The following is a 23,953-nucleotide window of genomic DNA, read 5'->3' on the forward strand; positions in this document are numbered from 1 at the left end:
GGGAGGGCTGGTGCGACCCTCCCCCGGGAGGTCGTCCGTGCGCCGAGAGCGGGGGACCTGGCTGGGTAGGGGTGGAGGGGGTGCCCGGCCGCGAGCGACCGCCCAGTGGTCCCGCGGTGCCTGGCCCCGAGCCCCTGCGCTCTCTGCCCGCCAGGGCCGCCCGCCCGGCGCCTGCGCCGAGCCCACCGCTCCCAAATCTCGGCCTCGGGCCGGCCGCCAGGCCCCACGCTGCCTCGCTCTGGCTCGGATCCCTCGGAGCCCGGATTTCGACCCTCCGCCCGACCCGGTTCCCAGCTCTGCTCGCTTCTGCGCCTTCCATCCCCGCAACCCCGCGCGGGGCTCTCGCCCACCAAGACCCGCGCCCTTCAACCACCCACAGCTTCCGCGAGGCCCGGCCCTTGTCCACCCGGGACAAGTTACCGGGCCAGCTGGAGGAGGGGCCTGAGAGCGGTGTGATCCCGTGCAGCCCGCCCCGCCATTCTCCCAAAGCTACCCCCAGAATTCCTTCTGGGGACTAGGGTCGCAAGGGCCGCGACGCAGTAGAGTACTCTGCTAGGGAATGGGAGGAGTTGGACGGTCCCCCAAGCCCTCTCCTTCCCCCACCGCACCCCCTGGGGAGCAGATCTACCTCCCCCTCTCCTTCGTAATCGGCTCAGCCTGGTCCCACTGACCTCCACCTCCCCCCACAGCTGAGTCTCTTGGCACCTGGGTGTGTGTGGGTGGGGAGGGGAATCCAATCTCCCTTCCCCTCCATCTGGCCGGGTGGACAAAGGGCAGGGGGACCATCTGGTCCCGCCAGGGTGGGGGAGGGGCCCACAGTGGCTGTCCCCAGGGACGGGGGAGGGGCGGCGCTCTGGAGACAGCGAAAGCCTGCGGGGTCTAATTGCATCACTTTATTTCACCGACCTCCACTCTCCACTCTCCGTCTCCCCAACCCCCAAACCTCAGAGCAGGAAACAAGCTTGGCTGAGCAGATGCAGGCCTAATAACCTGGGGAGGTGTGGAGCACCCAGAAAGAGAGGAGGGGAGGGCAGGGAGATCTGAGGGTCGAAAAGATGTCACCTTTTGGGGGGCAGTTCTGGTCGGGGGCCTGCTGCAACCTGTGGGTGAATGAAGTTCAGGGCTGGCTACCCCTAAGCTTGGCAGAGGGCCTCCTGCTAGGGCTGGCCTATTGGGTCCCCACCTTCCTGGACAGTGGGTGCTGCATGGTTGGGAGGGGGCATGTGTGGAGGCACAAGAATGCATGTGTGTGAGTGCATGCAGGGCAAAGCTGCAGGTGACAATGTGCATGTCAGCCCAGAGTTGCCTGTACCTATGCAGTTGCTCCCAGGTGAAGGGTCATATCTGGGAATATAGATGGCTCTAAATGTGTAAGCATGCATGTGGTCATGGATGTATCTGGATGTATGTGTGGTCTAAGAGGCAGGGGTAGGGGATGTGAGTGCCCCACAGGACAGCCAAAGAGAGAAGCTGGAGGCAGGATGGGGAGGCTGAACAGGGCAGAAAAAGGGGTGCAAGCAAACAGGAAAGCCTATAGGAGAAGCCCATCTAATGGATTACCCTCCACCAGATTATGTCTCTTGATTCCTGGGGCTTTCCTTCTTGATTTCACCTCCAAAGTCTGTCACTGCAAGAGAAAGAGGAAGAGGAAAAGATAGACCCCAAAGACAAGAAACCAGATAGAGACACACCTGTTGCATGTACATGATGCGCAGGGGCCCATGGCAGGAGGAAGGAGACAGAGCCCAAGGCAGACCAGCAGCCACCCCCATCAGCAGGGCTGGGTTTCATGCTAGCCCCTGCAGGAAATCCAGCAGCCCTGTGTGCCACTCCCCAGGTTTGTCAAGGTAACAGGGGTGCCCTGCCCCCTCCATGACCAACACACGGTGGTTGGGCAGATGCTTCAGGTGCTCAAAGCTGGTCAGACCCATGGGGTCCTGGTCTCCATATACAATAAGTGTTGAGGTCTAGAGAAAGGAAAGGGAGACAGAGTAAACAGGGACCTGACACACCGGCCCCAGCCTCCTAGAAGTCAGCTCTAGCCCCACAATCACTTCAGTCTCTCCCTGGGGTCACCCCAAATAAGGGGGAGAGACAAGCTGGCCCAGTGGGTGGTAGAAGAAGCCCCAGCTCCAGGCGGATAGAGGCATGGATGTTGTCTGCCCCAGCATACAGATTAACACAGGCCAAGGCACGGTAATCTGCTAAGTAAACCAAAAGGGTGGAGTTTGGTCATGTAGCTCCTCCCAGAAGACACCCCTTGGTTACCCTGCCCCCAGGTAAGGAAAGGCCCCAGGATGGACCCTTCCTTGCTCGTGGCAGGGGCATCTCAGCCTCCCACACAGGGGTACCTTCACACTGGCATAGTCGGAAGCATTGATTTTGTCAGTGCAGATAGGGGCCACTGGCACGTAGCCCCGGAGCTGGGAGCCAGGGGCCGTCAGGAAGGGCAGGGAGTACATGCCACTCAACGACGGGCTGATCACAACTGGGGGACCCAGGTCCAAGGCATCTACCACAGCTGCCAGGAAGCTGCTGGGGACCAGCTCTCCAATAGGGGCAGGGGCTGCTGCTTCCTTGGAGCGCCCCAGACCTGCAGGGATTCAGGTGTGAGAAAGACAAAGGCATGAATCGGGAAGTGGAAGAGACAGTCCCTTCCTCCAGGAAGTCCTCCTAGGTGGATCTTTCTGAGCCAGGTTCCTGCAGCACACAGCGTACCCAAGCTTATTCCTACAGCAGCCTAGATCTACCATTATCTGTGGCAAGCATGAGGCATTTCCCTCGATATCTGTGCCCATCTCTCCCAGCAGTAGAGTGGTCCTGGAAAGGATCAGGCTCTGAAGTCCAACCCAGCTGGGTCCAAGTCTCAGTCTTCCACTTACTATCTATGTGACCTTGGGAAAGCCTCCTCAACCCTCTCTCGGCTGCTCAGTTTCCCCGTGTGTTAAAGGAGAGAACAAAAGTATCTGTCGTTTCAGATTGTTGTGAAAATTAAGTGAGTTAACTGGTTAAGAGACACCCATCCCAGGGCTGGCAGAACGGACAGTGACTGAGGAGCTGGCTCTGCACATGGACCTCCCCTCCAATTAGTCGTACCTTTCCCACAAAGATTAGCTCAAGACCTTCACCTGGAAGATCAGCCCAACCCACTGTCTGAACCAATTCCATCTGGGCCTAGAGGCCCACACCTGGGCACTGAAAACATGGCAGCCATGCCTGTGAGGGGAACAGGTCAGCTATGCTGCCCCTTCACATGGCACCATGTCTAGGTTATGACTGCCAGTCTGGGGCTGTCCCTGCCTACTCCAGAACTCAGTTTAGGGCTTTGTACATGGCTTAGCCACCCTCCAGGGTCTGCCCCACCCCCAAATGTGTCAGAAGATTCAGTCTTACTAGGCAGGACTTCCAACAGACCCTATGGTTATCGCTCCACCAAAAGATTTTACTTCCAATTGGCTGAGCACCGATTACTGGGTGTCAGGTACTGGCCACTATTCACATAACCTCAGTCCATTCTCACTAGAGCCAACCCTCAAAATGAATATATCTCCCGTTATACATGAGGAAACAGAGGCTCAGAGATACTGAGACACTGCCCCAGGACAACACAGTTAGAAGGATCTGGACAGTGTCCAGACCACATCCGGATGGAGACTAGAGACAGTGGAAGGCCCCACAGTGTACATCGTGCCCTGTGGAGCTTGGGGCCCAGCCTGGCCAGGTCCTCCCAAGTCCCCCAGCCCCCAGTGAGGCCCCCACAACCCCTGTCCAGGAGCCCACCCCAGAAATACCTGGCAGGTCGATGGCCACAGCCCGGTAGCCAGCCTGAGCCAGACTGTGCAGTGTGCCCAGGTTCTGCCAGGTCTCAGAGGAGAAGCGGATACCATGCAACAGCAGAACTGAGAAGCAGGCAGCCTGTCCACCGCCTGGCCGAGCTTCTCGGAAGAAGAGGCTCTGGCCCTGCACCTGGATGGTGCCCTCGTGCTGCTCCACACCCGCCATACTGGCTGCTGCACTGGTGAAGCACCTGTGGTTCAAGGCCAGACTGATGAGCCACAAAACACCCTGCCCAGGCTACCACAGAGAGAGAAGGGGTCCCTCAAGAAGCAGCAAGAAGGCCTCCAGGAAGCTACCAGAACTCTAGGAACATGCTTTGGGGGGGAGGAAGACATAGTGTTTTTATGCCTCTCCCACTCAATTGTGTGGCCCTGGGCCTCAATTTCCTCTTCTGAAATAAGGAACAATAAAGCCTACCTCAAGAATTAATGAGTTAAGAAAAAAAAAAGAATTGACAGATGAGGGTGCCTGCCCTTAGAACGCAATACATGGGGCTCCCATTACAATTATTGTCCTCACTGTTATTATACTTTTCTACAAATAGGGATAATACAATAGTGTTCAGCCCATAGGTAGGTGATGAGATTAAATGAGCTCAGGCATGTAAAACGCTGGACATCGTTCCTAACACATAGGGAGCATAGTAAGTGCTCAATCAACAGTAAGGTGCTGTTTTGCTTATCGACCTCTTCCTCTTCAAGGCACTGTTACAGGCTGTAGGTCGGCACCACAGGCCAGAGGGGGTCGGGGATGGAGTTAAAAACCCATTTTCCGGAGGCGGAAGCTGGAGCAGAGCCGGGAAAGGCATTGGAGTTCCGGCCTGCAAGGGACGAGGAGTGCCCAGCGCGCTTCCCGCTGGGGGCCAACGCTCTGACGCCGTGGTCAGGGGGCACGGTCAACGGCGCTGCAGCGGCTCTCTCTGTCCCCTCCGCGGACCTCGGTTCTGGCTCGCAGGGCCCGGTAAGGCGCACGCGGAAGGGTGGGGGCAGACCCGAGGAGGGAACCTGGGGAGCCGAGAAGGGGAAGGGGAAGAACTTGGGGTAGTAGGGGTGGGCCCTCACTGGATAGCGGAAGAGAGGGTCGGGGGTGCAGGGCCGGTACCTGAGGAGCTGCGTAGGCTCGCGCAGACAAGAAGCAGGCGAGTGCTGGCTGCGACTGAGGCCCGGGGCAGGGAAACCGGGAATTGGCCTGGCCGAGGGCGGGGACCAGGCCGTGCTACGGGGCGCCCTCTTGTGGCCACAAGACGTCGCAGGCCTGTCGGTGCCGTTAGACCTATCTTTCTTGTCGCAGCGGCCTCAGTTTCCCAGAGCCCCTCGGCCCCATGTGTTCCAAGTACCCGGCTAGGTGCGGCTCCCAGCAACCTGCCCCAGATGCACATGGTGCGGCTTGAGGTTCATGGAGTCTCATCCCTGCTGCTCCTCCCCGCCTTGTCCCCAACCCACTCATCCCTGGGGCCTTGACTGCCCAGGCCCAGAGTTGTGCGCCTGACATGCAGTGAAACCCGACAGCTTTGAGTGCGAGGTACTGACAAAGTCCAGCCAGGTGGCGTTGGTCATTTACCTATCGTCGCTGAGCCTCCTGGCCTGTAGAATGGGTGTGATGTTGCCTTTTTAGCAGGGTGTCGATAACAGAGTGAGTCCTGCATGCTCAGCGCCGCTTCCCTGTGCCAGGCCTGGCCGCCAAGCCTGGGACCTGTCCTGAGCCCGGGGCAGACCACACGTTGGTCACACATTGCCCACCAGGATGGGTGCTATAAAGAGCCGTGAAGGAGCGAGAGGCTGCCCTGGGCTGTGACCAAGCGCGTGAGCATGTGTATCCGTAGGGGTTGGGGAAGCAGTTGGGCTGAGACCTGGAGCTACCAAGTAACAATAATATCTGACATTTACAAGGCAAGGGACTCCTCGCCAGACACTGAGCTAAGGCCTGACCGGTCCTTTGTGGTCCTTAAGACAACCCTTATCCTTAACCCCGTTGTGCAGACCAGGGACTGACCCACGATAGAGATGGTCTGGTGGAAGAAGCTGGTGGCTCTCCCCTGGCCCTCGGGATGGAAGCAATCCGGAAAATCTGGACGGGACGGGGACGAGGCCTGTGTGCTTTCAGGCGCCGCCTGGACTCCCCCTCCATCTGGGTTGGGAGGCGGGGGTGGGGCAGGAGGCAGGGGTGGGGGGAGGTGCTGCGACTGCGGACTGCGCAAGCGCGCCTCCTTGGCCACGCTTTCCGCCGACTAGTGCCAGCAGCAGCCTGCGGAGCCGCCGAGGCAGCGCAATGGTTGCGGCGCTGTTTGGCTGCTGGTTCCGCGTGGGCGGGGCCCGCTCTGGGGTGTCCGGCCCGGTCATCCCGGTCGGTCGGGTGAGTGTCCCCGGGGAGTGAAGCCAGCAGGGTGCCCGGGACGGGCCATCCTGGCTCCGCCCCTTGCCCCCAGAGTCCTCGGGCAGAGTCCTGCGGGAGTGGCAGGAGCTGGGGCAGTGAGTGTGTGTGTTGGTGTGTTGTGTGTGCACGCACGCGCTTGTGTGCGTGTGTTCTTAGGGGTCTGAATGTACGTGTGTGTCGATGTGTGTGTCTGTTTCTACATGCATACATAGCGGAGGGTTGGGGATCAGTCTGTCCGCTTGTGTTTGTGTATGTCAACTGTGTGCATTTCTGCGTACATGTGATTTTGAGTGTGTGTATCTCCCTGTGAGTGTATTTCTGAGGGTATGTCTGTCATATGCATGTGTGTTTCTTGTATGCATGTGTAGTTTTAGGATTGTGTGAATGAGTTTTAGGATTGTGTGAATGACTGTGTGCTGGAAATGTGAGGGTCTGCATGGTTTTGAAAGCGTGTGTCTGTATGTCCACCTGCCTTCCTGATGGCTGACTGTATGCCTGATTTTGAGGGTATGTATTTCAAGGGATCAATTGTTCACAGGCCAGGCACGTCTGCCTGTACGTGCGGGGAATAGCTTGTGCAAAAGAAAAGCATGTGGGAGCAGGACTCGATGTTTGTGCGCACATGTGTACACCTGTGTGTCATTGTTGACACGTATGTCAAGGACCTAACTTGAGTAAAGCTTCCCCGTCCCCACACACCGTATCTGTAGTTGCCTGCAGCCAGTTGCTTGCTAGCTGTCCACTATCATGGTCTAGTGCACTAGCTGCCTGGGTTGCCAAGGCAACGGCCAAAGTCCTGACTCTCCCTACCCCCAAAGGGTAAGGTGCTGGGCGCCTGCAGGGAAAGGTACAGCACAGATTCTCCCACTGGTGGGAACATAGGCTAATGCCAAGTGGGAGGTTGCTCTTCGTGGTCAGAAGGAAGAGAGGAGCGCCCTCTTCCTCTCCTCAGCTCCTGGCTCTCCGTCAGCACCAGAGGGGCTGCCACTGCCCACCCACCACGGGACTGGGAGCCTGGAGGTGGGGGCTTGGGAAATATCCCCAAGGCTCCCAGGAGAGGAGGGTGGGGCTCAAGATGGGTTTCCAGCTCCTAGCGAGGGCCAGCACCCAGTTGGCACTCAATAAAGATGTGTTCGCTGCAATCGGAATAAGGCAGGTATACTCATCCTAGGCCCAAGAAATGGTGACAGAACATCCCTGGATCAGGTCCACTGTCTTATTGAAATATCACAGGAAATTTGAAAGGGCTGATGCAAGGTTATCCTTTCCCCCCATTTTACTGACAGACTGAAGACACACAGCCAGGAAGTGGCAAACAGAGTCTTGAAGCCAGGGCTAACTGTTCTGTCTGGGTCCTGGGTCCTGGAGTCTGTGCTCTGGATAGTCAGAGGACTCAGACTGAGGTCCTGAAGCTGGGGTCGGGGAAGCATTCATCTCTCCAACCTCCATGCCGCCTTTTCCATTTCTAGGTGTACCATGCTCCTCCCTTGCCCCATACCCCTCATGCCTCAGCACTTCCCCCATCCCAGATATTCTCCAGGAGCCCTCCTCCCACTTAATATCAGCTGAGGTAGAGTGTTAAATATTCCCATCAACTGCAAAAAAACACATTCTGATTTAAGCACTATTCTATGCAATGTGATTAAAAAGGAAAAAAAAGGACCATTTCAAACATGCTGTCAGTGGGATGTAGCTTTACACATAGTCCTTCACTTTTGATGACTCTCACTACTCTGTCCACCAGCAAGGCTCCAGTTCATCCCTCACCTCTCAGCCCCATGGTTTCTTCCTTGGCAAACGGAGTGTGGCTTGGTGGTTAGCAGCCCAGCCCCGGATTCAAATCCCAGCTCCCCTACTTGCTACTCTGCATTTTGGGCAAGAGAATTTACCTCTCTGGGCCTGTTTCCTCATCTGCAAGAGAACCATAATCATATCTGCTCCCCAGTGTTCGTTCTTGTGTGGATTCATGAGCCCTTGCATGTGAAGGGCCAAACACAGGATCTGGTTGTCATCAGCACCCGATGAATGGAAGTGGTTTCAGCTGGCACAGTGGTGATGGTCACTGAGCATGCTGTGTATCGGGAGACATCTCAGATGCCCCTTCTCACACTGCAGGGTATCTGAGCCCTTGCGCCAGCATGTGGAGGAGTTGAGTATGATTGTCAGATCCCTGCCCAGAGCAGGAGAAAGGGCAAGGGCTGAGCTCTTCCTCTGCTGGGGGCTTCTGGGTGGGGTTTGGGGATGGGGTCCCGGGGGCCTGGTGGAGGCGCAGCGTCAGCCTCTTCTTCCTCTCCTCTCCTCCAGACTGTGGTACAGACCTCCATGAGCCGGTCCCAGGTAGCCCTGCTGGGCCTGGGCCTGCTGCTCATGCTGCTACTGTACGTGGGGCTGCCAGGCCCCCCTGAGCAGACCTCCTGGCTCTGGGGAGGCCCCAATGTCACAATCCTGGCTGGTCTCACCCCTGGCAACTCCCCCATCTTTTACCGCGAGGTGCTCCCACTCCACCGGGCACGCAGGTGGGTGCTGACCCCAGGGTACAGTGGAAGGACTAGGTCCAAGGGGAGTCCCTGTGTGGGACGCCAGCTCAACTCAGGGTGCTCAGGGCCTGGGAGGGCAGTGGGAGAAGCCTAAAAGAAAGAATGGCGGGCCACTCTCAGACCCCTAGGACACACACTCCCCTGTGTGCCCACAGGGTGGAGGTGGTGCTGCTCCATGGAAAGGCCTTTAACTCCCACACGTGGGAGCAGCTGGGCACACTGCAGCTGCTGGCGCAGAGGGGCTACCGGGCCGTGGCCCTTGACCTCCCAGGTGAGAGCCACCACTCCGGGGTCTAGGGAAGCGACAACATCCAGCAGGTACAAGGGGGCAGTTTCCCAGAGTGGGGAGTCGGGGGGGTAGAAAAGCCTTACGGTATGGCTTGAGGGGGGGGGTTGGCATTTGGATCCCAGTGTCTGGACAAACGGTGGCAGGTCGCAAGACAAGATGGCCATACTAAAGGGCCTGTGTTTTTATTCTCTACCTTGAAAACTAGAATGTGGATTGTTGCATGTCACAGAGCAAATAGAAACATGACTCACTTTACAAGCCATTGCATGGAGAGACCTCACTGTACTTTTATGACAAACTAGGTAGCTTTTTGGTTTTTTTAGTTATGCAAATGGTTTATGCTATTATTCTTGTCTTTAAAAAATCCAACAAGAGTGATGCCCTCAGAGACCCATGCCACATTTCTCTCCCAGCAGTTTGGGGGTGCCTGACTCCCTTTGGGCGTTTCCATATATAGAAAAATGTGGTGCTGCAGGATTGTGTGGTGAGGTTAGGACCGTGACTGGTGTCCTGTCTGCTTAGCAAATCTATCCACAGTTTGGTTTTCTCCTCCGGTACCATGTCTCATAGGGCATGCCAGTCATCTGTATGTGTACTATGTGCCATTGGAGGCATGGACACATTTTATCTGCCCATTCCTCTACTGGTGGATATGTAGGTTGATTTAGAGTTTTCAGTGTAAATTGAAATGCTTGAGAAATGAAGCTGAAGCAACTTTGGACATGTCTCTGAGCACAGAGGCAATAATTTCTGTAGGGTAGCTACCAAGGACATTGATGGGTCAAAAGATACGCATTTAAAAAAATTTTGACAAATACTACCTTACCTTCCAAAAATGCTATATGGATTTATCCTCCCATCCGTCATTTATGAATGTGCCCATTTCTCCTCATCTTTCCCAACACTGCGTATTATCAATCTTCTTGGTTTTGCCAATGTAATGAATTAAAAATGCTTTTCTAGCAGACCTATCACATTATAAAAAGTAGCTTCTGGGAAGTTTGGGCTAGCATTGCCACGCACCACTGCTCTTTCCCCCACTGTGGTGGGCAGGAAGTCCTGAGTTCCTTTCCAGCCTCCCTCAGCTGGTGCCTCCTGCTGTTCCCAGGTTTTGGGAACTCAGCACCTTCCAAGGAGGCAAGCACAGAGGCAGGGCGGGCAGAGCTGCTGGAGCGAGTGCTTCGAGACCTGGAGGTGCGGAATGCCGTGTTGGTGAGCCCCTCTCTGAGTGGCCGTTATGCCCTGCCCTTTTTGATCCAAGGCCACCACCAGCTGCGTGGATTCGTGCCCATCGCACCCGCCTCCACCCAGAATTACACCCAGGAACAATTCTGGGCCGTGAAGGTACTAGGAGGAGGGTTTCCAAAGGTCCTGGCTTGCTATCCCTGGCTTGAGTCATGGCAGGAAAGGACTCAGGTCTCACTTGGAGGACACACGGCCTCATCTGGATAGAAAGAGATGGGGTGTTTGGGAAAGATTTCCTAAGGAGGTGGCTAGAGGGTCAGTTCCCATCAGGCTCCAGGATCACAAGCCCTTGCCTTGCCCTGCAGACCCCGACTCTCATCCTGTATGGGGAGCTGGACCGCATCCTGGCTCGGGAGTCACTGCGGCAGCTCCGTCACCTGCCCAACCACTCCGTGGTGAAGCTGCGTGATGCAGGCCACGCCTGCTACCTCCACAAGCCTCAAGACTTCCACCTTGTCCTCCTTGCCTTCCTTGACCACCTGCCTTGAGGTCACCCACTGGCCAGGCCCGAGGCCTGGCCTGAGCTTGGAGAGTCTGGACCAGCACCTCACCAGGGAGGCAGCCCCTGGGATTGGAGGGTGGAGGTCAGAGGGCCAGACCCAGTCAGGACCTCTCATTTCATCTCACAGGCACAATAAAAAAGAGCATTTTTGTCATGCCTGGGGAGTGACAGGTCCTGTTTCCTGGTATTACAGCAGGTGGGGTGGGAGTGGGAGGCAAGTCTGGAACTGCTTTGGGGCTGGGAGCTGGAGGGAGGTTTCAGCAGCCTGGGAAGACTAAGAACATGGGCTACTTCCTAGCTGGCTGCCCTTACCACTCTGTGACTCAATTTCCTCATCTGTAAAATGGGCATGATGTTAATACCTAACTCAAAATTTGTTTTTAGGATTGAATCAGTCTGGGTAAGTGAGGTACTTGGCCACACGGAGCTGGAGGGGGTCAGGGCGAGGGGGTATTACTGCTGCGTGCCCACTGGGATTGGTGGGAAATCCAGGATCTGGCAGTTGAACTGAGTGAGTCAGGAATGCAGGACCTATGGCCTAAGGGAGCAGGATGTGTAGGGCTGGAGGTGGGGAATGTGGTTTAACAATTAACATAGCATTGGTGGTGAGCTACCAAGACTGCTTGCTCCTGGGTATGTAAGCAGACCAGACTGAAACCCTGGGAGCGTTGGGATGGACCCCTACCCTACCCTCCTGGCCTGCCTCCTCTGAGCCAGGAGGCTGAAGTCTTCAACCCTGCCCCTCCCCAAGCTGACTTCAGAACTGCCTAAGGGTACAAAGGCCAACTGGGGGCACAAGTGGGCAGCTACAACTGTGTGCAGTCTGGGGGTGGCCAGTACGACACCTGTGCCTCTTTATCCTCCCTCTCCGGTGGCTGCAGAAGAGCCAGGAAGCCTGGCACAGGGTCAGCCAACAGTATGTCACATGTATGCTTTTGTGCAGTTTCCCCACCTCTCCCGCTGTCACGCAGCCTCTGTTTCATCCTCCCACCATGACATTCTCTGTCACACAGATGCTACCACACCCAACCACCACCTCACACTCGTATTGTCACACACACGGTCACACACACTGATGCACACTGTTAGATTTGCCCACACAGCTGCACATTCGCACGATCTCACAGGCAGTCACATATGTGCCCCTCTGTCCATTTATCCTTTCCTGACACTTTGTCCAGGCATAGGCTCAGTGCCCTACCAGCTACACGGATCTGCGGGTACACGGACCGGCCTCCTGGAGCTTATACAGTATGAAAAAACAGATATTGACCAATAACCTCTCCACATAGGGGGCTGAGGCAGTCAGGGAAGCCCTCCCTGAGGAGCTGAGACACGGAATGGGGGAGAAGTCGGAGACGCACGGGAGGGGGTCGGGGAGCAGGCAGGAGCCAGCTCTGGCAGGACTTTGCAGCTCTGTACCCCAAGAGTAAGGGGCGCCGGAGGGGCAGACACTTCGTGTGTCAGTGTCTACCCACCTCGCTTCTGTCCCCATGTGGAAGTTGTGGGAGATAGAGCCCTCTGGAGGCGGGACCATCCGGAGCTCGCTTCTAGGCCCGGGGGCGGGGCCTGGCGGGGTGGGGCCTGTGGGGGCGGGGGCGGGGCCAGCGGGGGCCAGCAGTCAGCCGCGGGGCGTAGCAGGTGGCGGCGGAGGCTGCCCCCGAGAGGAATCCGGTAATCGGAGCGGAGGCTGGAACCAGGGGCGGGCGGAGACTCCCGCGCCGACGCGGCCCTAGAGACTGGGACGGCCCTTACTCGCAGTCTTCGGCCCCGCCCCGCGACCCGGTCCGGGCACGTGGTAGGCAGACCCGGGCGGTTCTGAGCCCGCGACCTCGCAGGACCCTGAGCCCTGGGCACAGTCCGGAGCGGGCGCTGAGAGGCAACCGCGGGCCCAAGACCGGCAGACAGCGAGGTGGGGGGCCCCGGAGAGGAGTAGAGCGATCTGGGGTTCCATGGGATAAAATCCGGGCAATTGGGAGAATGATTTGGGAAGGGCTGGGGGAGTCAATGCCTGGGATCAAACCTGGCTCAGCTATTCTCTAGCTGTCCCCGAACCTCTCAGCCTCAGCTTTCTCCTCTGTAAAGTGGGCATTCAGAGGCACAACTTCATGGGGCTTTTTGGCGGATTCAAATGGGCATGTGTCGAAAGCGGCCAGCACGGCTCCTGAAACAGAATGGGGGCTCCAAAACGGGGTGTGTTCTCCCTGTGGGACGTTGGAGGAACCGCCCTGGGGAGGGCCTGTGTGCAGATGGAGTCCACTGGGCCCCAGACGGGAGGGGTAGGTAGCCACTCGCTTTGCCCCCAGCTCACCCCGCGCAGCGCCATGGCCAGCGAGGGTCTCGAGGGCGAGCACCCGTCCGTGACACTCTTCCGTCAGTACCTGCGCATCCGCACCGTCCAGCCGGAACCCGACTACGGTGAGAACGCGGTGGTTCCAGGGCCTGCGGTGGGGCTCCGGGGCGGGGACTGTGCTCTATACCAGACTCCAACCCCTGTCACCCAGCTGAGCCCCACTCTGCTGCCCCAAATGGCGCCTCAATGCCTCTAGCCATTCCCCAGACCAACAGACTGCTCAGCCGCCCCCTTCAGACTGTGCTGCACCAGAAGTTACTCCTGGTGGCTAGTTAAGGAACAACTTCACCTCACTGCCCAGTGTTTGAGGTCAGGGAGGGGAGACCAGACAGCCACAAAGAAAGACGCTCCAGAAGCCTACTGGGGCAGGACAAAGGCCACAGCCCTTAGGGAATCAAGCTTGGTGGCTGGAAATTGTGGACATGGGTCCAAACCCCTGCCCTGTATTTACCAGCTGGGAGACATTAGGTGAATCTCATGTCTCTGTACCACAGTTTTCCTATTTCTAAGGAAGATAGCAATCACTCCTGTTTCTAACTGTGGACTTCCCACTTGACCTTCCACAAAGGGTCCCTGACTGGGCAAAAATATCTTCTTCGTTGGAGACAGAAATGCAGGTGTCCCTGAGGGATGTGGAATTGCACTGAGGAGGCAGCAGCCCATTTCGAATGGGCTCCCCTCTCTGAATGCACCCCAGCTTTGCCTGGATCGGTGGGAAGTGTAGGTAGGCAGAAGCAACCCCAAGACTCTCTGTGTCCCCAGGGGCTGCCGTGGCCTTCCTTGAGAAGAGAGCCCACCAGCTGGGCCTGAGCTGTCAGAAAGTAGAGGTGAGCTTGGGGCCCTGCATGGGGAGGGGATCTGGCCCTGGGGCATCTCCTCACCTCCTGGTCCTCTCCAGGTGGCACCAGGCCGTGTGGTGACCGTGCTGACGTGGCCAGGCACCAACCCCAGACTCTCCTCCCTTTTACTCAACTCCCACACGGATGTGGTGCCTGTCTTCAAGGTGTGTGTGGGGACGGGGGGAGTGGTGTAGGCTTTGAGGCACGCGAAGATGATGTAGACCTTCTCTTGGACCCCAGGGATCTTACTGGGCTGGTCCTAAAACTGACTCCTGATCTCATAGGGCGTTACTCTGTTCAAGCAGCTTTTGTCCAGTGGTCCATTCTGTGCCCACAGTGGGGGGGTGATGGTGGGAACAGAGTTGAGGGATGGCAATCAGCTGCCCTCTTCTATCCCCTTCACCACCCCACTTGACACCCCAACTCTACTATGGGCTTCCAGGACAGGGCCACAGTTGAGCAGAATAGATTAAATTTGGGGCTTGGGTCCTTCTTCTCATCTCCACCCCAGGAACACTGGAGTCATGACCCCTTTGAGGCCTTCAAGGATGCCGAGGGCTACATCTATGCCAGGGGCACGCAGGACATGAAGTGTGTCAGCATCCAGTGAGTGTCCTCCATTCCCTGTCCCCTCCAATGTCACTGGCCCATTGAATTGACACAGGACCTGGGGTGTGATTGGAGAAACTCAAGGCCAAGGAACATCTTGACCTCTTACCTTGGACAGGAATTACCACCATTACATGGATAGGGAGACTGAGGGACAGGGATTTCCCAGAGTCCCCCTACCAGATTGCAGCAGAGTAGGGCCCAGGGCCCAGGGCTCCAGCCTGCCCACCCAAGCATCTGGTGGCTCCCTCAACACCTGGCTTACCTCCTGTCATTGCCCCTCAGGTACCTGGAGGCTGTGAGGAGGCTGAAGGCTGAGGGCCACCATTTCCCCAGAACCATCCACATGACCTTTGTGCCAGGTAGGAGTGGCTCGGGGAGGGACACTTTCAAGGGAGGAGGATATGTTGGTGAGGGTGGCTCCCTCATCTCATGTCCTTGTTGCTTTTGCAGATGAGGAGGTTGGGGGTCACCAAGGCATGGAGCTGTTTGTGCAGCGGCCCGAGTTCCAGGCTCTTAGGGCTGGCTTTGCCCTCGATGAGGGTGAGCGGGTGGCAGGCCCCTGAGTGGCCAGTAGGGGATAGGGAATCTGCTAGTGGGGGCTGGGCCACTCCACCCTCTGAATCCCCTTTTCCTCCCCAGGCTTGGCCAACCCCGCCGATGCCTTCACTGTCTTTTATAGTGAGCGGAGCCCCTGGTGTGAGTATGGGTTCGGCAGGAGGGTGTCACTGTGCAGATGGGGTGCTGGGCCAGAGGGGCAGGGGCCTGCCCAGGGTCATGCAGCAGGTTTGGACCTGAGTAGGCCTTGAACCCAGAGCCTCTGCCTCCCAGACCCTTCCTACCTGGGCTTCTCCTTCCTGAGCTTCTTAGGGTAAACCCCTGCCATGGGCAGAAGCCAGCTCTACACTGTGCATTCTGTGGGGGACAGCCCTGCCAGAGGAGCTTGGAATGAGGGGAAGACCTGGGTCCACCCCAGGGCTGATACTTTTTCAGCCCTACCCATGCTTAAGACACCCACTTCTCACTCATTTTTCCCAGGGGTGCGGGTCACGAGCATCGGGAAGCCGGGTCACGGTTCACGCTTCATTGAGGACACAGCAGCAGAGAAGCTGGTGCGTGGCACACAGGGAGGGAGTTTGGGAATTCCCAAGGCTCTATCCCAGGGCCACTCTCACATCCGATCTCACACTCTCCTAGCACAAGGTCGTGAGCTCAATCCTGGCTTTCCGGGAGAAGGAGAGGCAGAGGTAAGGCAGCCTGGGAAAGAGGGTGGGGGTCTGAGCATCTGTGCAGGAGAGAAAGGAGGTTCCCCCTGCTGCCCCTGCCCTGTCTCCCACCGCAGGCTGCAGTCAAACCCACACCTGAAGGAGGGGGCTGTGACTTCTGTGAACCTGACTAAGCTAGAGGGGGGCGTGGCCTGCAATGTGGTACCTGCTACTATGAGCGCCAGTTTTGACTTCCGTGTGGCACCGGATGTAGACCTGAAGGTGCCACCTCTACCTGGGTTTGGAGGAGGGAGCCGGGTCCTCAAACCTATCTTGGAGGCTCAGGGAGAGCCCGAGAGGTCAGCTCATCTCCCTTCTCATAGGCTTTCGAGGAGCAGCTGCAGGGCTGGTGCCAGGCAGCCGGCGAGGGAGTCACCTTCGAGTTTATTCAGGTATCGGCTGGGGACCCATGGTCCGGGAGCCGTGGGCACAGGGGAGACTGGGCTGGCTGAGTGTGGGTCACAGTGGGAGTGTGCGCTTGGTGTGCCTGCATATATCTAGACATTGCCTTAGCTATGAGAGACACCTTTTATTCACCAACAAGCATTAGTCATGGAGGCCACTGTTGGGTGCTGAGCATAGCATAGGAGTAAAATTAGGCACAGTTCATGGCCTTCTAGTCCTTACAGCACGAAAAAAAGAATAGACCTGAATTAGACATTTGTATAATATTACTTTTACATAAGTATGAACACATGTGGTTCAGGAAAGGGTGGGACCCCACACTCTGAGAACCCACAACGAGTATTCGGCCAGTCTGAGAGGTCTGGGAGAGCCATCCTGAGGAAGGGCCACTTGGCCTAGGATATGAAGGATGGACAGGAAGTAAGAAGATGGAGAGCAGGACAAGGTCCCAGACCTGTGGCTGGACTGGCCAGCTGGGCATCTGAATAGGTGGATTGAGGCCAGGGTGGGGAGTGGGGGTTGGATGTGTGCCTGTGGCAGGCACAGCCCACCCTATGAAGAATAGGGCAAGATGTCCGGGCCCTGTCCTGATCTTGCCTTCCTTCCCCTCCCCCCAGAAGTGGACAGAGTCCCGAGTGACATCTACTAATGACTCAGATCCCTGGTGGGCAGCATTCAGTGGGGTCTTCAAGGACATGTGAGCGTACTGGCTAGCCTTTCCCTTTCCTCTGTCCTTCCCCTACCTCCCTTCCACCTTCCTTGTCCCTTCAATCCTTCCCTTGCCCTCTCCCCTCACTGCCTCCCCATTCACCAGGCTCTTACCTCGGCAGGAACCTCACTCTGGAGCCGGAGATCTTCCCAGCTGCCACCGATAGCCGTTATCTCCGTGCGGTGAGCCTCATGCAATGGATGAGCAGTGGGTGGGCCTGGATCCTGGCCTTCCTCCTAACAGCTTCTCCTTGCCCCCTGCAGGTGGGGGTCCCAGCTCTGGGCTTCTCACCCATGAACTGCACACCCGTGCTGCTGCATGACCACGATGAGCGTCTGCATGAGGCTGTGTTCCTCCGTGGGGTTGACATATACACACGGTTGCTGCCTGCTCTGGCCAGCGTGCCTGCCCTGCCCAGTGGGAGCTGAGTCCCAGGCTCCCCAACCTCTACCCCGGAGTGTCCATCCTGACCAGTGTTAAGTGGTCTACCCCTCTGCCCCCCTGCCCCACAATAAAGTCTGTGTGCGGACAGGGGCCAGTTCTGAAGTACTAAGAGCAAGGATGTTCATGAAGCAGGGATTCTGTCATTTTATTTGTGGACATGCTGTTATCACCCCCAGTTCACAGATGAGGAAACTGAGCCTGGCTCTGGATATGTCTCTAGCACCCTATGCTGCTCTTGTGCCCCTCGACACAGCATGCTCATTCAGTACCACCCAGCCCTGTCTGGCATCAAAGGACCATAATTCTTGTTCTCAATGGTCACTATACCTATATCTGACTTTTAAGGTCGGGGATACCATCCTCGTTGAGAGGGAAACTAAGACAAAGATCTCAGGGAAACATTCCTGGCTTTCTGGAAACACACTTGGGATCCTGAGATAGAACTAGAACTGGAGGCCAGGTGGGCCCTGCCAGATGTCGGGGCAGGCAGATAACGAGCAAGTCAAGACTGCTCGCATTTGCCAGACCCTAGGGATGACAGGTGTGGCGCCTGCTCTGGTGTTGGGAGCTTGAGTCACAGAGGGGTAGGAGCCTTGGTAGACCTGGTTAGTTGACTTTAGGGTCCCCAGCACCCTGTGTAGGGAAGGATCAGTGTGTGCAGAGCGGCCCACGAATGGGGGCTTCAGTCTGTCAGCACTGCTAGGGCTCTAGGCAGTACCAAGAAGTCACTGTGGCCCCGAGAGTTGAGCCTGTTCCTCTAGCTTATCCGATCTAGTCCTGTTCTGGCCTCCACAGGAACTGGGTGGGACAGGTATGGCTGGGCTTTTAAGTGCTGACAGTGGCCAGAGGGAAGTCCACAGCCTGGTTCTGTGGCCTGCAGGCTTAGTCCCCATGGTAGTAATCCCTGCACCTGGAGTTCTGACAAGGAGCCAGGACTTTGTTATCTTTGAACCCTCACAGCAGCCCCTGGATGCAGGTTTCACTGGAACCCCTTTAGAAGCTCTGCTAGAATACCCTGTCCAGGACTGCATAGCTTGCAGGTAATGGGAGTCCACAAAGAATTGAGACTCAAGAACTGGGGACCTGTGCTTCTACACAAGGGAGGCTCCATGCAAAAGCTGAGTGCAGCAAGCTGGTTGTGATGTTCAGTAAGCCTAGTCGAAGCCCCTGACCTGGGGTCTGGCCTCCCCCTTCAGACTGTAGCAGGATGACTGGGCAAAGGAGTCTTTATGCCCCCTCTCTTGGGGATTAGAGCACAGGCCTTAGTGGAAGCCACATGACCTGGTAACCTCAGGCTGGGCCAAGCTACCTTCAGGACATAAAACCTGCTTTTGGTCCCTTTCAAGACCCCACCTATCTGACACCCCCTGGTAATGGGGCAGTTGGCCATCCAGAGCATGCCAGGATGACAGTCATGAGCTAGCAGCCCAGCCTTGGCTGGCCAAGCAAACTTTCTGGGGTCCAGCATGGGCTGCCTGGGTCCCAATGCCACTTCCATCCCAGCCTAGCTCCATCATCTCGGAACAAATTTCCTTCCCTGTAAAACAAAAAGAATAGTAATACCTACCTCAGAAGGGAGACCATTTATCATGGGTTGTACCTAGTACCCCAGAGTAAGGAAGTGAAATCCTTGAGACAAGTGCCCAAGGCTGGTTCACAAATTACATGATCACCATACTGAAAAGTGAGTTTTGAGGACTGGGTGACCAGGAACAGTGATATGCTTGGCACCTTCTATAGGAAGCCCCCAAATACCAATGACCACTATACCACTTGCTTCATTGACTCCCCTAAGGACGAAGACTTTGCAAATAAAGCAGCTGATCCAGGGTGCACAGCAGGGTCTGGCGCAGTTGCACTAGGAAGACAGTGCCACCACTGCCCTGGGTTGGGGGGACCAGAACAACCCGGAATAGTGGATGCTGGCCATGTACACTAGGAACAGCTCAAGTGTGGAATGGCTCAGGCCAGAGTGCAGAATTCAGCAGGGTCCTTTATCTCCTGGGTAAATTCAAAGATCAGGATATTTGTGATTACTTTCCTCACCAGCCTACCCAGTCCAGCAGGCTATGTGCTCCAGCCTCCCTAAGGCCCACCACCATTTCTTTTACCAGGTCACCTTCCTACACTCCAGAACCCCATTTCCCCTGACTCCCACCCATACCCTACCACCGAGAGAAAGCAAAAAATGGAGGTACCAACCCCACTCCAACCCTAGTTCCTGGATCACAGACACAGGCCAACTGACAGATCCTGCCGCAGGTTTATTTGTACAAATAGCACAGGAGGACACCAGCCCCATGCAGATAGAAGCCCAGGGGTCACACCAGTCCTTCTACCCTCACACTGGCAGATGGAAGGCTCTACACTGGTGCCTTTGTGGGGGCCTGGGCACCTTTGGGAGCCTGAGCCTGAGCCGCAGCAGGAGCTGGAGCAGGAGTTGCAGCTGCAGCCTGGGCCTTGGATTGAGCCTTGGCCTTGGCCTTTGGCCGGCAGAGCCTGAGACCCTTGGCAATGCGGGCACGAGCACGTTTCCCGAGCTTGGGGTGAGCGATGTAGGCAAGTCGATTGAGCTTGCGGCTGCCACCCTTTGGGATCTTGGGCTTGACCTCCTTGGGCTTGACAAGGGCCTTGATAGCCTCGGCACGTGCACTCATGGCCTTGGCGTTGTTGGCCTGCATCTTCTTCAGGCCCTTCTTGTTGTGCTTCTTGGCAAAGCGCATGTTCCTCAGGAACTTGGGGTCTACCTGGAAGGCAAAAAAAAAGCAGACACTGTAAGTGCAGCACGTGGGCCCCAAGTCACCTGTTGTGGCCCTCTCCACAGCTGTATCGAGATTGCTGGGCTCCAGCCAAGGCCTACTGGGGAGGTAGACAGTCAAACTTAAATGCCGAACTTAAGTCAAACTTAAATGCTGAAATATACACCCCTCACAAATCACCTGAAGAGAAACGCGTACTACAACCCCAAAAGCCAACACTCCACCCTAATGCTCCACACACACCACATTTTCCGGGCTACATGCCCAGAGCCCAATAGAGCTCAAATCAAGTGCAGAAGGAAAGAACAAATGAAGGCTGCCCCTTCTGCCAGGGTTGCAGGGCGTCAGCTCAGTTTTCCTGAAACCCCTCAGGGCCATCCCCACCTCTTTTAAGGAAAGTGTCAGTTAAACACCACACCTGGTACAACAGATTCATGGCAAAGAAGGCTGAAAAAGAAATCAAGATGGGGAAACTGAAGCTGTGAAATTCAAAGATTCATTCCACAGATCAGAGATCAAGGGCACAGGGAAGAGACAGGACCCTGTTCTCTTGCTTAGACCCTGTAGCCTCAGCCTTCTCAGCCAATTCTTGGAACTCCTTGGCACAGGAAGGAAAGCTGACCCTCAAGCTCAGCACCGGGTCAGATCAAGGTCATGTGACTGGAAGAATGGAAGATTCTCACAAAGTGCGCAGTACACAAAGATAAAGCCATTCCCTCCCTTCAAGTGCTCTGGATAAACAATGGGGATGGTCAAACTACCCTCAGGAGGCAGGTTACAGTTGACCAGGGAGTTACGACCTGGGCTGGGAAAAGCCAAGTAAAGGTTTCTTATGGGTTTGGCAGAACTTCAAGTCCAAGCAAAAGGTGGCCGGATAGAGAAACCGTGGACTTTGGTAGTCCAGGTAAGACAAGAGACAGTTCATAACGGTGCTCAGGCAGATGCTGAAGCCAGAAAAAGATACATGAAAGGCTCTCTGATGGTGCAACTGGGGCCAAACAGACACACTTCTATGTGATGCAGCACACACACTCACCCCCTTAAGAGATTCGTATCTTTGTGACCGGGGCTTCTTGATGCCATTTCTGTGCCATTTCCGTGCTGGGAGGAAGCAAAGGAATTAGACCAAATGAGATTTGCTCTAGTAAGACCACCCAACATCACAGCTGGCCAGCCTGGGAAAAACCATTACTTCCCAGAGTAGGCCTTCTTGAGATCTGGAACAACCCTTATCATTGAATGCAAAGCACTGTGGGTATCTCAAGCGGATGCCTGGCTTCTACAACTATAACCCAAAGGTAACAGTGACTGAAAACAAAATCAGCCCCAGGCCCACAGTAGAAATGTGCCCCCTTGCCCTGCCCCGCATCCCTAGTTCTTGTCAGGGTCTGAAGTGTGAGATAAGAGGTTGGGCCAGGGGAACTTACACTGGTTGTGCGTGGTGTGGTTCTTGGACTTGGCCATATCTGCACCTGGAAAAGGAGAGTGGAGGTCAGGCCCGGGGGCTCACAGGGCTGGGCCTATCACTGCCGCCTTGATGTGGAAGGACGTGGGCCAGAAGCCGGAATGAAACTGCACACAGATGCCTGCCTTGCATCTGCGGCCTCCACCGGCCTCTACTTACTCAGCACGACCCGACGCCGGTCCCCGCCTCCCGAACTCGGGTAACAGTGCCCTGAAACCAACCCTCCCTCCCAAGGCTGCGCTCTACCCCAAATCCGAGTCCTCCCCCTCCTATCCACTCCTTGAGAACCCGCAAGCACCACGCGCGCCCCGCGCCCTCCGCTCCCCACAGCCACGCAGCCGGTCTCCCTGTCCTTCGCGGGGTTAGCGCCCGGCAGCTGGCTGGGAGCCGCGGATGGCTCCGGATACCGCGCGGCCAAAACTCACCAAAGCCCGCGGCTCCCGAAGCGCCTTGGACCGGAAGAGAAAGAGGAAGGCCGCTGTGCAGCACGGGAAATAGGATCGTCCGGGCCGGAAGGTTCTTCCGGAAAAGCTTCCCCCAGCGCCGGGAAGAAAGGTTCCGAAGCCTGGGAGGGTACAAGCCAGATGGGAAGGCGGCGCTACGAGTCTCGCGCAGCTTCCTGCAGGTTTTACCCACGTTTATTATAACTGGACTAGGCTCTTGGGGCCCAGTTCTCATTAAAGGTCCCGAAGACGAAGGGAGACCCTGAGGAATACATGCTAGGAAAGGAGTGACAGACTTGTGTTCTTTAAAAGTACCTTGGCTGCTGTGCGGAGAATGGACTGTAGGGGGCAGAAGTGAAGCGGGGTAGGTGTGGGGCGGCTGGTGCCGTCTTCTCCGTGGTGCCACTGGAGAGTGGGGGAACCTGGAACCCAGCCAGGGCGGCCGGTATGAGGAAGAGTGGATCAGTAGACTGGACTTGGGATGCAGAAGATGAGGGAGGAGAGGGAGGCCAGGTGGTCCCTAAATTTTTGGCTTGAACGTCTGGATGAATGCTGGTACTGTTCACAGAAGTGGGGAAGGTTGGGAGGGACAGGGCTTTTATTGCTTTGCTTTGAGGAGGCCAGTGATCCAGATGTTTCTGTTTGGATACATTAAATGTGATACACCTGTGGAACATCGAAAATGAGTCGGGCGTTTCCTCCTGACAACTTTTCCCTCTTCCCCTCTCCCCCTCCACAGTTCATCTCCACGCAGCAGTGGGACCGGAGGGCACGGTTAAAGACACAAATCAGACCTTGTCATTGAAAGTCTTCAAAGGCCTCCTCTTGCATTTGGAAAGAAACTCTTTACTTCCCCTAATCCTGGCAGTCTTCTCCATATCATTCACTTCTCTCCAAACCCATGGGCTTTTTTCCTTTCCTGCCAAGTACAAATGCTTGTTCTGACTTCAAGGCCTTTGCACTTATTATCCTCTCTGACTGGACTACCTTCTCCCTGGACTATGCTCTTTGGATGGTGTGCTTTCTTGGAGAGGTCTCCCAAAGACTGCCCACCCTATCTAAAATAGATACACTCTACTCCATCTCCTCAGTTATTCCGTGTCCTCTCATTCTCTTTGCTTCCTTCATAGAACTTTCCAGACTCTAATTATGTTCTATATTTACTTGTGTACGTGTCCACTGGCACAGGTGCCATGAGTTCAGGACTGGTTTGGTCACTTTTACTTCCCCATTGCTTGACATAGGACTTGATGTAGAACAGGAACTTAATAAACACCTGCTGAATGGACGTTCTTTGGCAAGGTGGTTTCACGGAGTGACAGGAGCATATTGCAGAGAGTTGGGGGGTGAAGGGGGAAAGGAAGATGTGGACATCTGCTCGGGACTTAGTTTTGCCAGGTTGTTATAACAGTGGCAGAGCAAGCAGTGAGCAGAGAGCCATAGTCTGACAGGGGAGGCAGATTCAAAGACAGGTGATGATGGCCATGCATTAACATTGGAGCTGCTATAGGGATTGGCCCAGGGTGAAATCGCAGCTGTCTGTCAAAGGGGGAGCAGTGACAAGAGTGGGGAGCTTTGATTGATCTGGGACTTGTTCAGGAGCCAAAAGGGAACATGACCTAGAGCCACTTGCCTGCCATGCCTTTCAATAGGTACAATGGTAGGGCCAGCCTTATGTATAGGGATAGTTCCCTCCTTCTTCTTTCCTCCCTCCCCCCCTCCCCTCTCCCTCCCTCCCTTTATCCTTCCCTCCCTTCTTCCCTTCCTCCCCTCCCCTCTTCACCCCTCCCTCACCTCCATCTCTCTTTCTCCCTCTCCCTCTCCCTCCCTCCTTCCTCCCTCCCTCCCTTCCTTTCTTTCTCTCATTCTTTTTCGGTGA

General features: G+C 56.0%; 4 protein-coding genes across 6 annotated transcripts; 2 read left to right on the forward strand and 2 right to left on the reverse strand.

Annotated features, from left to right (window-relative positions):
* Positions 1-878: 878 nt before the first annotated feature.
* ABHD14B (abhydrolase domain containing 14B) lies at positions 879-5,491 on the reverse strand. Its single transcript, XM_060631179.3, has 4 exons — positions 4,939-5,491; positions 3,792-4,027; positions 2,352-2,593; positions 879-1,967 (listed from the first exon to the last, which is right to left on the reverse strand). Exons 2-4 carry the CDS (start codon positions 4,000-4,002, stop codon positions 1,788-1,790), a joined length of 633 nt encoding a protein of 210 aa, XP_060487162.1. The 5' UTR covers positions 4,003-4,027; positions 4,939-5,491; the 3' UTR covers positions 879-1,787.
* Positions 4,044-17,509, forward strand: ACY1 (aminoacylase 1). 3 transcript variants are annotated; one of them, XM_078443030.2, is made up of 15 exons: positions 4,044-4,797; positions 13,090-13,201; positions 13,899-13,963; positions 14,035-14,139; positions 14,487-14,581; positions 14,870-14,946; positions 15,038-15,127; positions 15,227-15,283; positions 15,623-15,696; positions 15,782-15,831; positions 15,927-16,071; positions 16,173-16,241; positions 16,872-16,951; positions 17,085-17,145; positions 17,227-17,509. In XM_078443030.2, the coding sequence occupies exons 1-15, from the start codon at positions 4,588-4,590 to the stop codon at positions 17,389-17,391; spliced, it is 1,455 nt and encodes a 484-aa protein (XP_078299156.1). In that variant the 5' UTR covers positions 4,044-4,587; the 3' UTR covers positions 17,392-17,509. The 3 variants fall into 3 exon arrangements, with proteins under 3 accessions (XP_078299156.1, XP_060487158.1, XP_060487159.1); XM_060631175.3 differs by lacking the exon at positions 4,044-4,797 and adding an exon at positions 12,391-12,695; XM_060631176.3 differs by lacking the exon at positions 4,044-4,797 and adding an exon at positions 12,391-12,581.
* ABHD14A (abhydrolase domain containing 14A) lies at positions 6,027-10,937 on the forward strand. Its single transcript, XM_060631178.2, has 5 exons — positions 6,027-6,189; positions 8,515-8,726; positions 8,903-9,018; positions 10,145-10,380; positions 10,587-10,937. The coding sequence occupies exons 1-5, from the start codon at positions 6,106-6,108 to the stop codon at positions 10,767-10,769; spliced, it is 831 nt and encodes a 276-aa protein (XP_060487161.1). The 5' UTR covers positions 6,027-6,105; the 3' UTR covers positions 10,770-10,937.
* Positions 17,510-19,651: 2,142 nt separating the features above from the next.
* Positions 19,652-22,141, reverse strand: RPL29 (ribosomal protein L29). The gene is made up of 4 exons (XM_060631177.2): positions 22,057-22,141; positions 21,594-21,638; positions 21,203-21,267; positions 19,652-20,154 (listed from the first exon to the last, which is right to left on the reverse strand). The coding sequence occupies exons 2-4, from the start codon at positions 21,628-21,630 to the stop codon at positions 19,771-19,773; spliced, it is 486 nt and encodes a 161-aa protein (XP_060487160.1). The 5' UTR covers positions 21,631-21,638; positions 22,057-22,141; the 3' UTR covers positions 19,652-19,770.
* Positions 22,142-23,953: the final 1,812 nt, after the last annotated feature.

Source organism: Panthera onca, chromosome A2, assembly GCF_046562875.1.
Source record: "Panthera onca isolate mPanOnc1 chromosome A2, mPanOnc1 haplotype 2, whole genome shotgun sequence".
Classification (NCBI taxonomy): domain Eukaryota; kingdom Metazoa; phylum Chordata; class Mammalia; order Carnivora; family Felidae; genus Panthera; species Panthera onca.

What these genes read in the sequence shown, in the direction of transcription:
- ABHD14B (XM_060631179.3), bottom strand. Translation starts at nt 4,002, where the DNA reads ATGGCGGGTGTGGAGCAGCACGAGGGCACCATCCAGGTGCAGGGCCAG. An exon ending in TGTGGCCATCGACCTGCCAG is followed by an intron (nt 2,594 to 3,791) that starts GTATTTCTGGGG and finishes GAATCCCTGCAG; the next exon opens with GTCTGGGGCGCTCCAAGGAA. An exon ending in CCGACTATGCCAGTGTGAAG is followed by an intron (nt 1,968 to 2,351) that starts GTACCCCTGTGT and finishes TCCTTTCTCTAG; the next exon opens with ACCTCAACACTTATTGTATA.
- ACY1 (XM_078443030.2), top strand. Translation starts at nt 4,588, where the DNA reads ATGGAGTTAAAAACCCATTTTCCGGAGGCGGAAGCTGGAGCAGAGCCG. An exon ending in CCACATGACCTTTGTGCCAG is followed by an intron (nt 14,947 to 15,037) that starts GTAGGAGTGGCT and finishes TTGCTTTTGCAG; the next exon opens with ATGAGGAGGTTGGGGGTCAC. An exon ending in CACCGGATGTAGACCTGAAG is followed by an intron (nt 16,072 to 16,172) that starts GTGCCACCTCTA and finishes CCCTTCTCATAG; the next exon opens with GCTTTCGAGGAGCAGCTGCA.
- ABHD14A (XM_060631178.2), top strand. Translation starts at nt 6,106, where the DNA reads ATGGTTGCGGCGCTGTTTGGCTGCTGGTTCCGCGTGGGCGGGGCCCGC. An exon ending in CGGTCATCCCGGTCGGTCGG is followed by an intron (nt 6,190 to 8,514) that starts GTGAGTGTCCCC and finishes CCTCTCCTCCAG; the next exon opens with ACTGTGGTACAGACCTCCAT. An exon ending in CGTGGCCCTTGACCTCCCAG is followed by an intron (nt 9,019 to 10,144) that starts GTGAGAGCCACC and finishes TGCTGTTCCCAG; the next exon opens with GTTTTGGGAACTCAGCACCT.
- RPL29 (XM_060631177.2), bottom strand. Translation starts at nt 21,630, where the DNA reads ATGGCCAAGTCCAAGAACCACACCACGCACAACCAGT. An exon ending in CCACACCACGCACAACCAGT is followed by an intron (nt 21,268 to 21,593) that starts GTAAGTTCCCCT and finishes GCTTCCTCCCAG; the next exon opens with CACGGAAATGGCACAGAAAT. An exon ending in GATACGAATCTCTTAAGGGG is followed by an intron (nt 20,155 to 21,202) that starts GTGAGTGTGTGT and finishes TTTGCCTTCCAG; the next exon opens with GTAGACCCCAAGTTCCTGAG.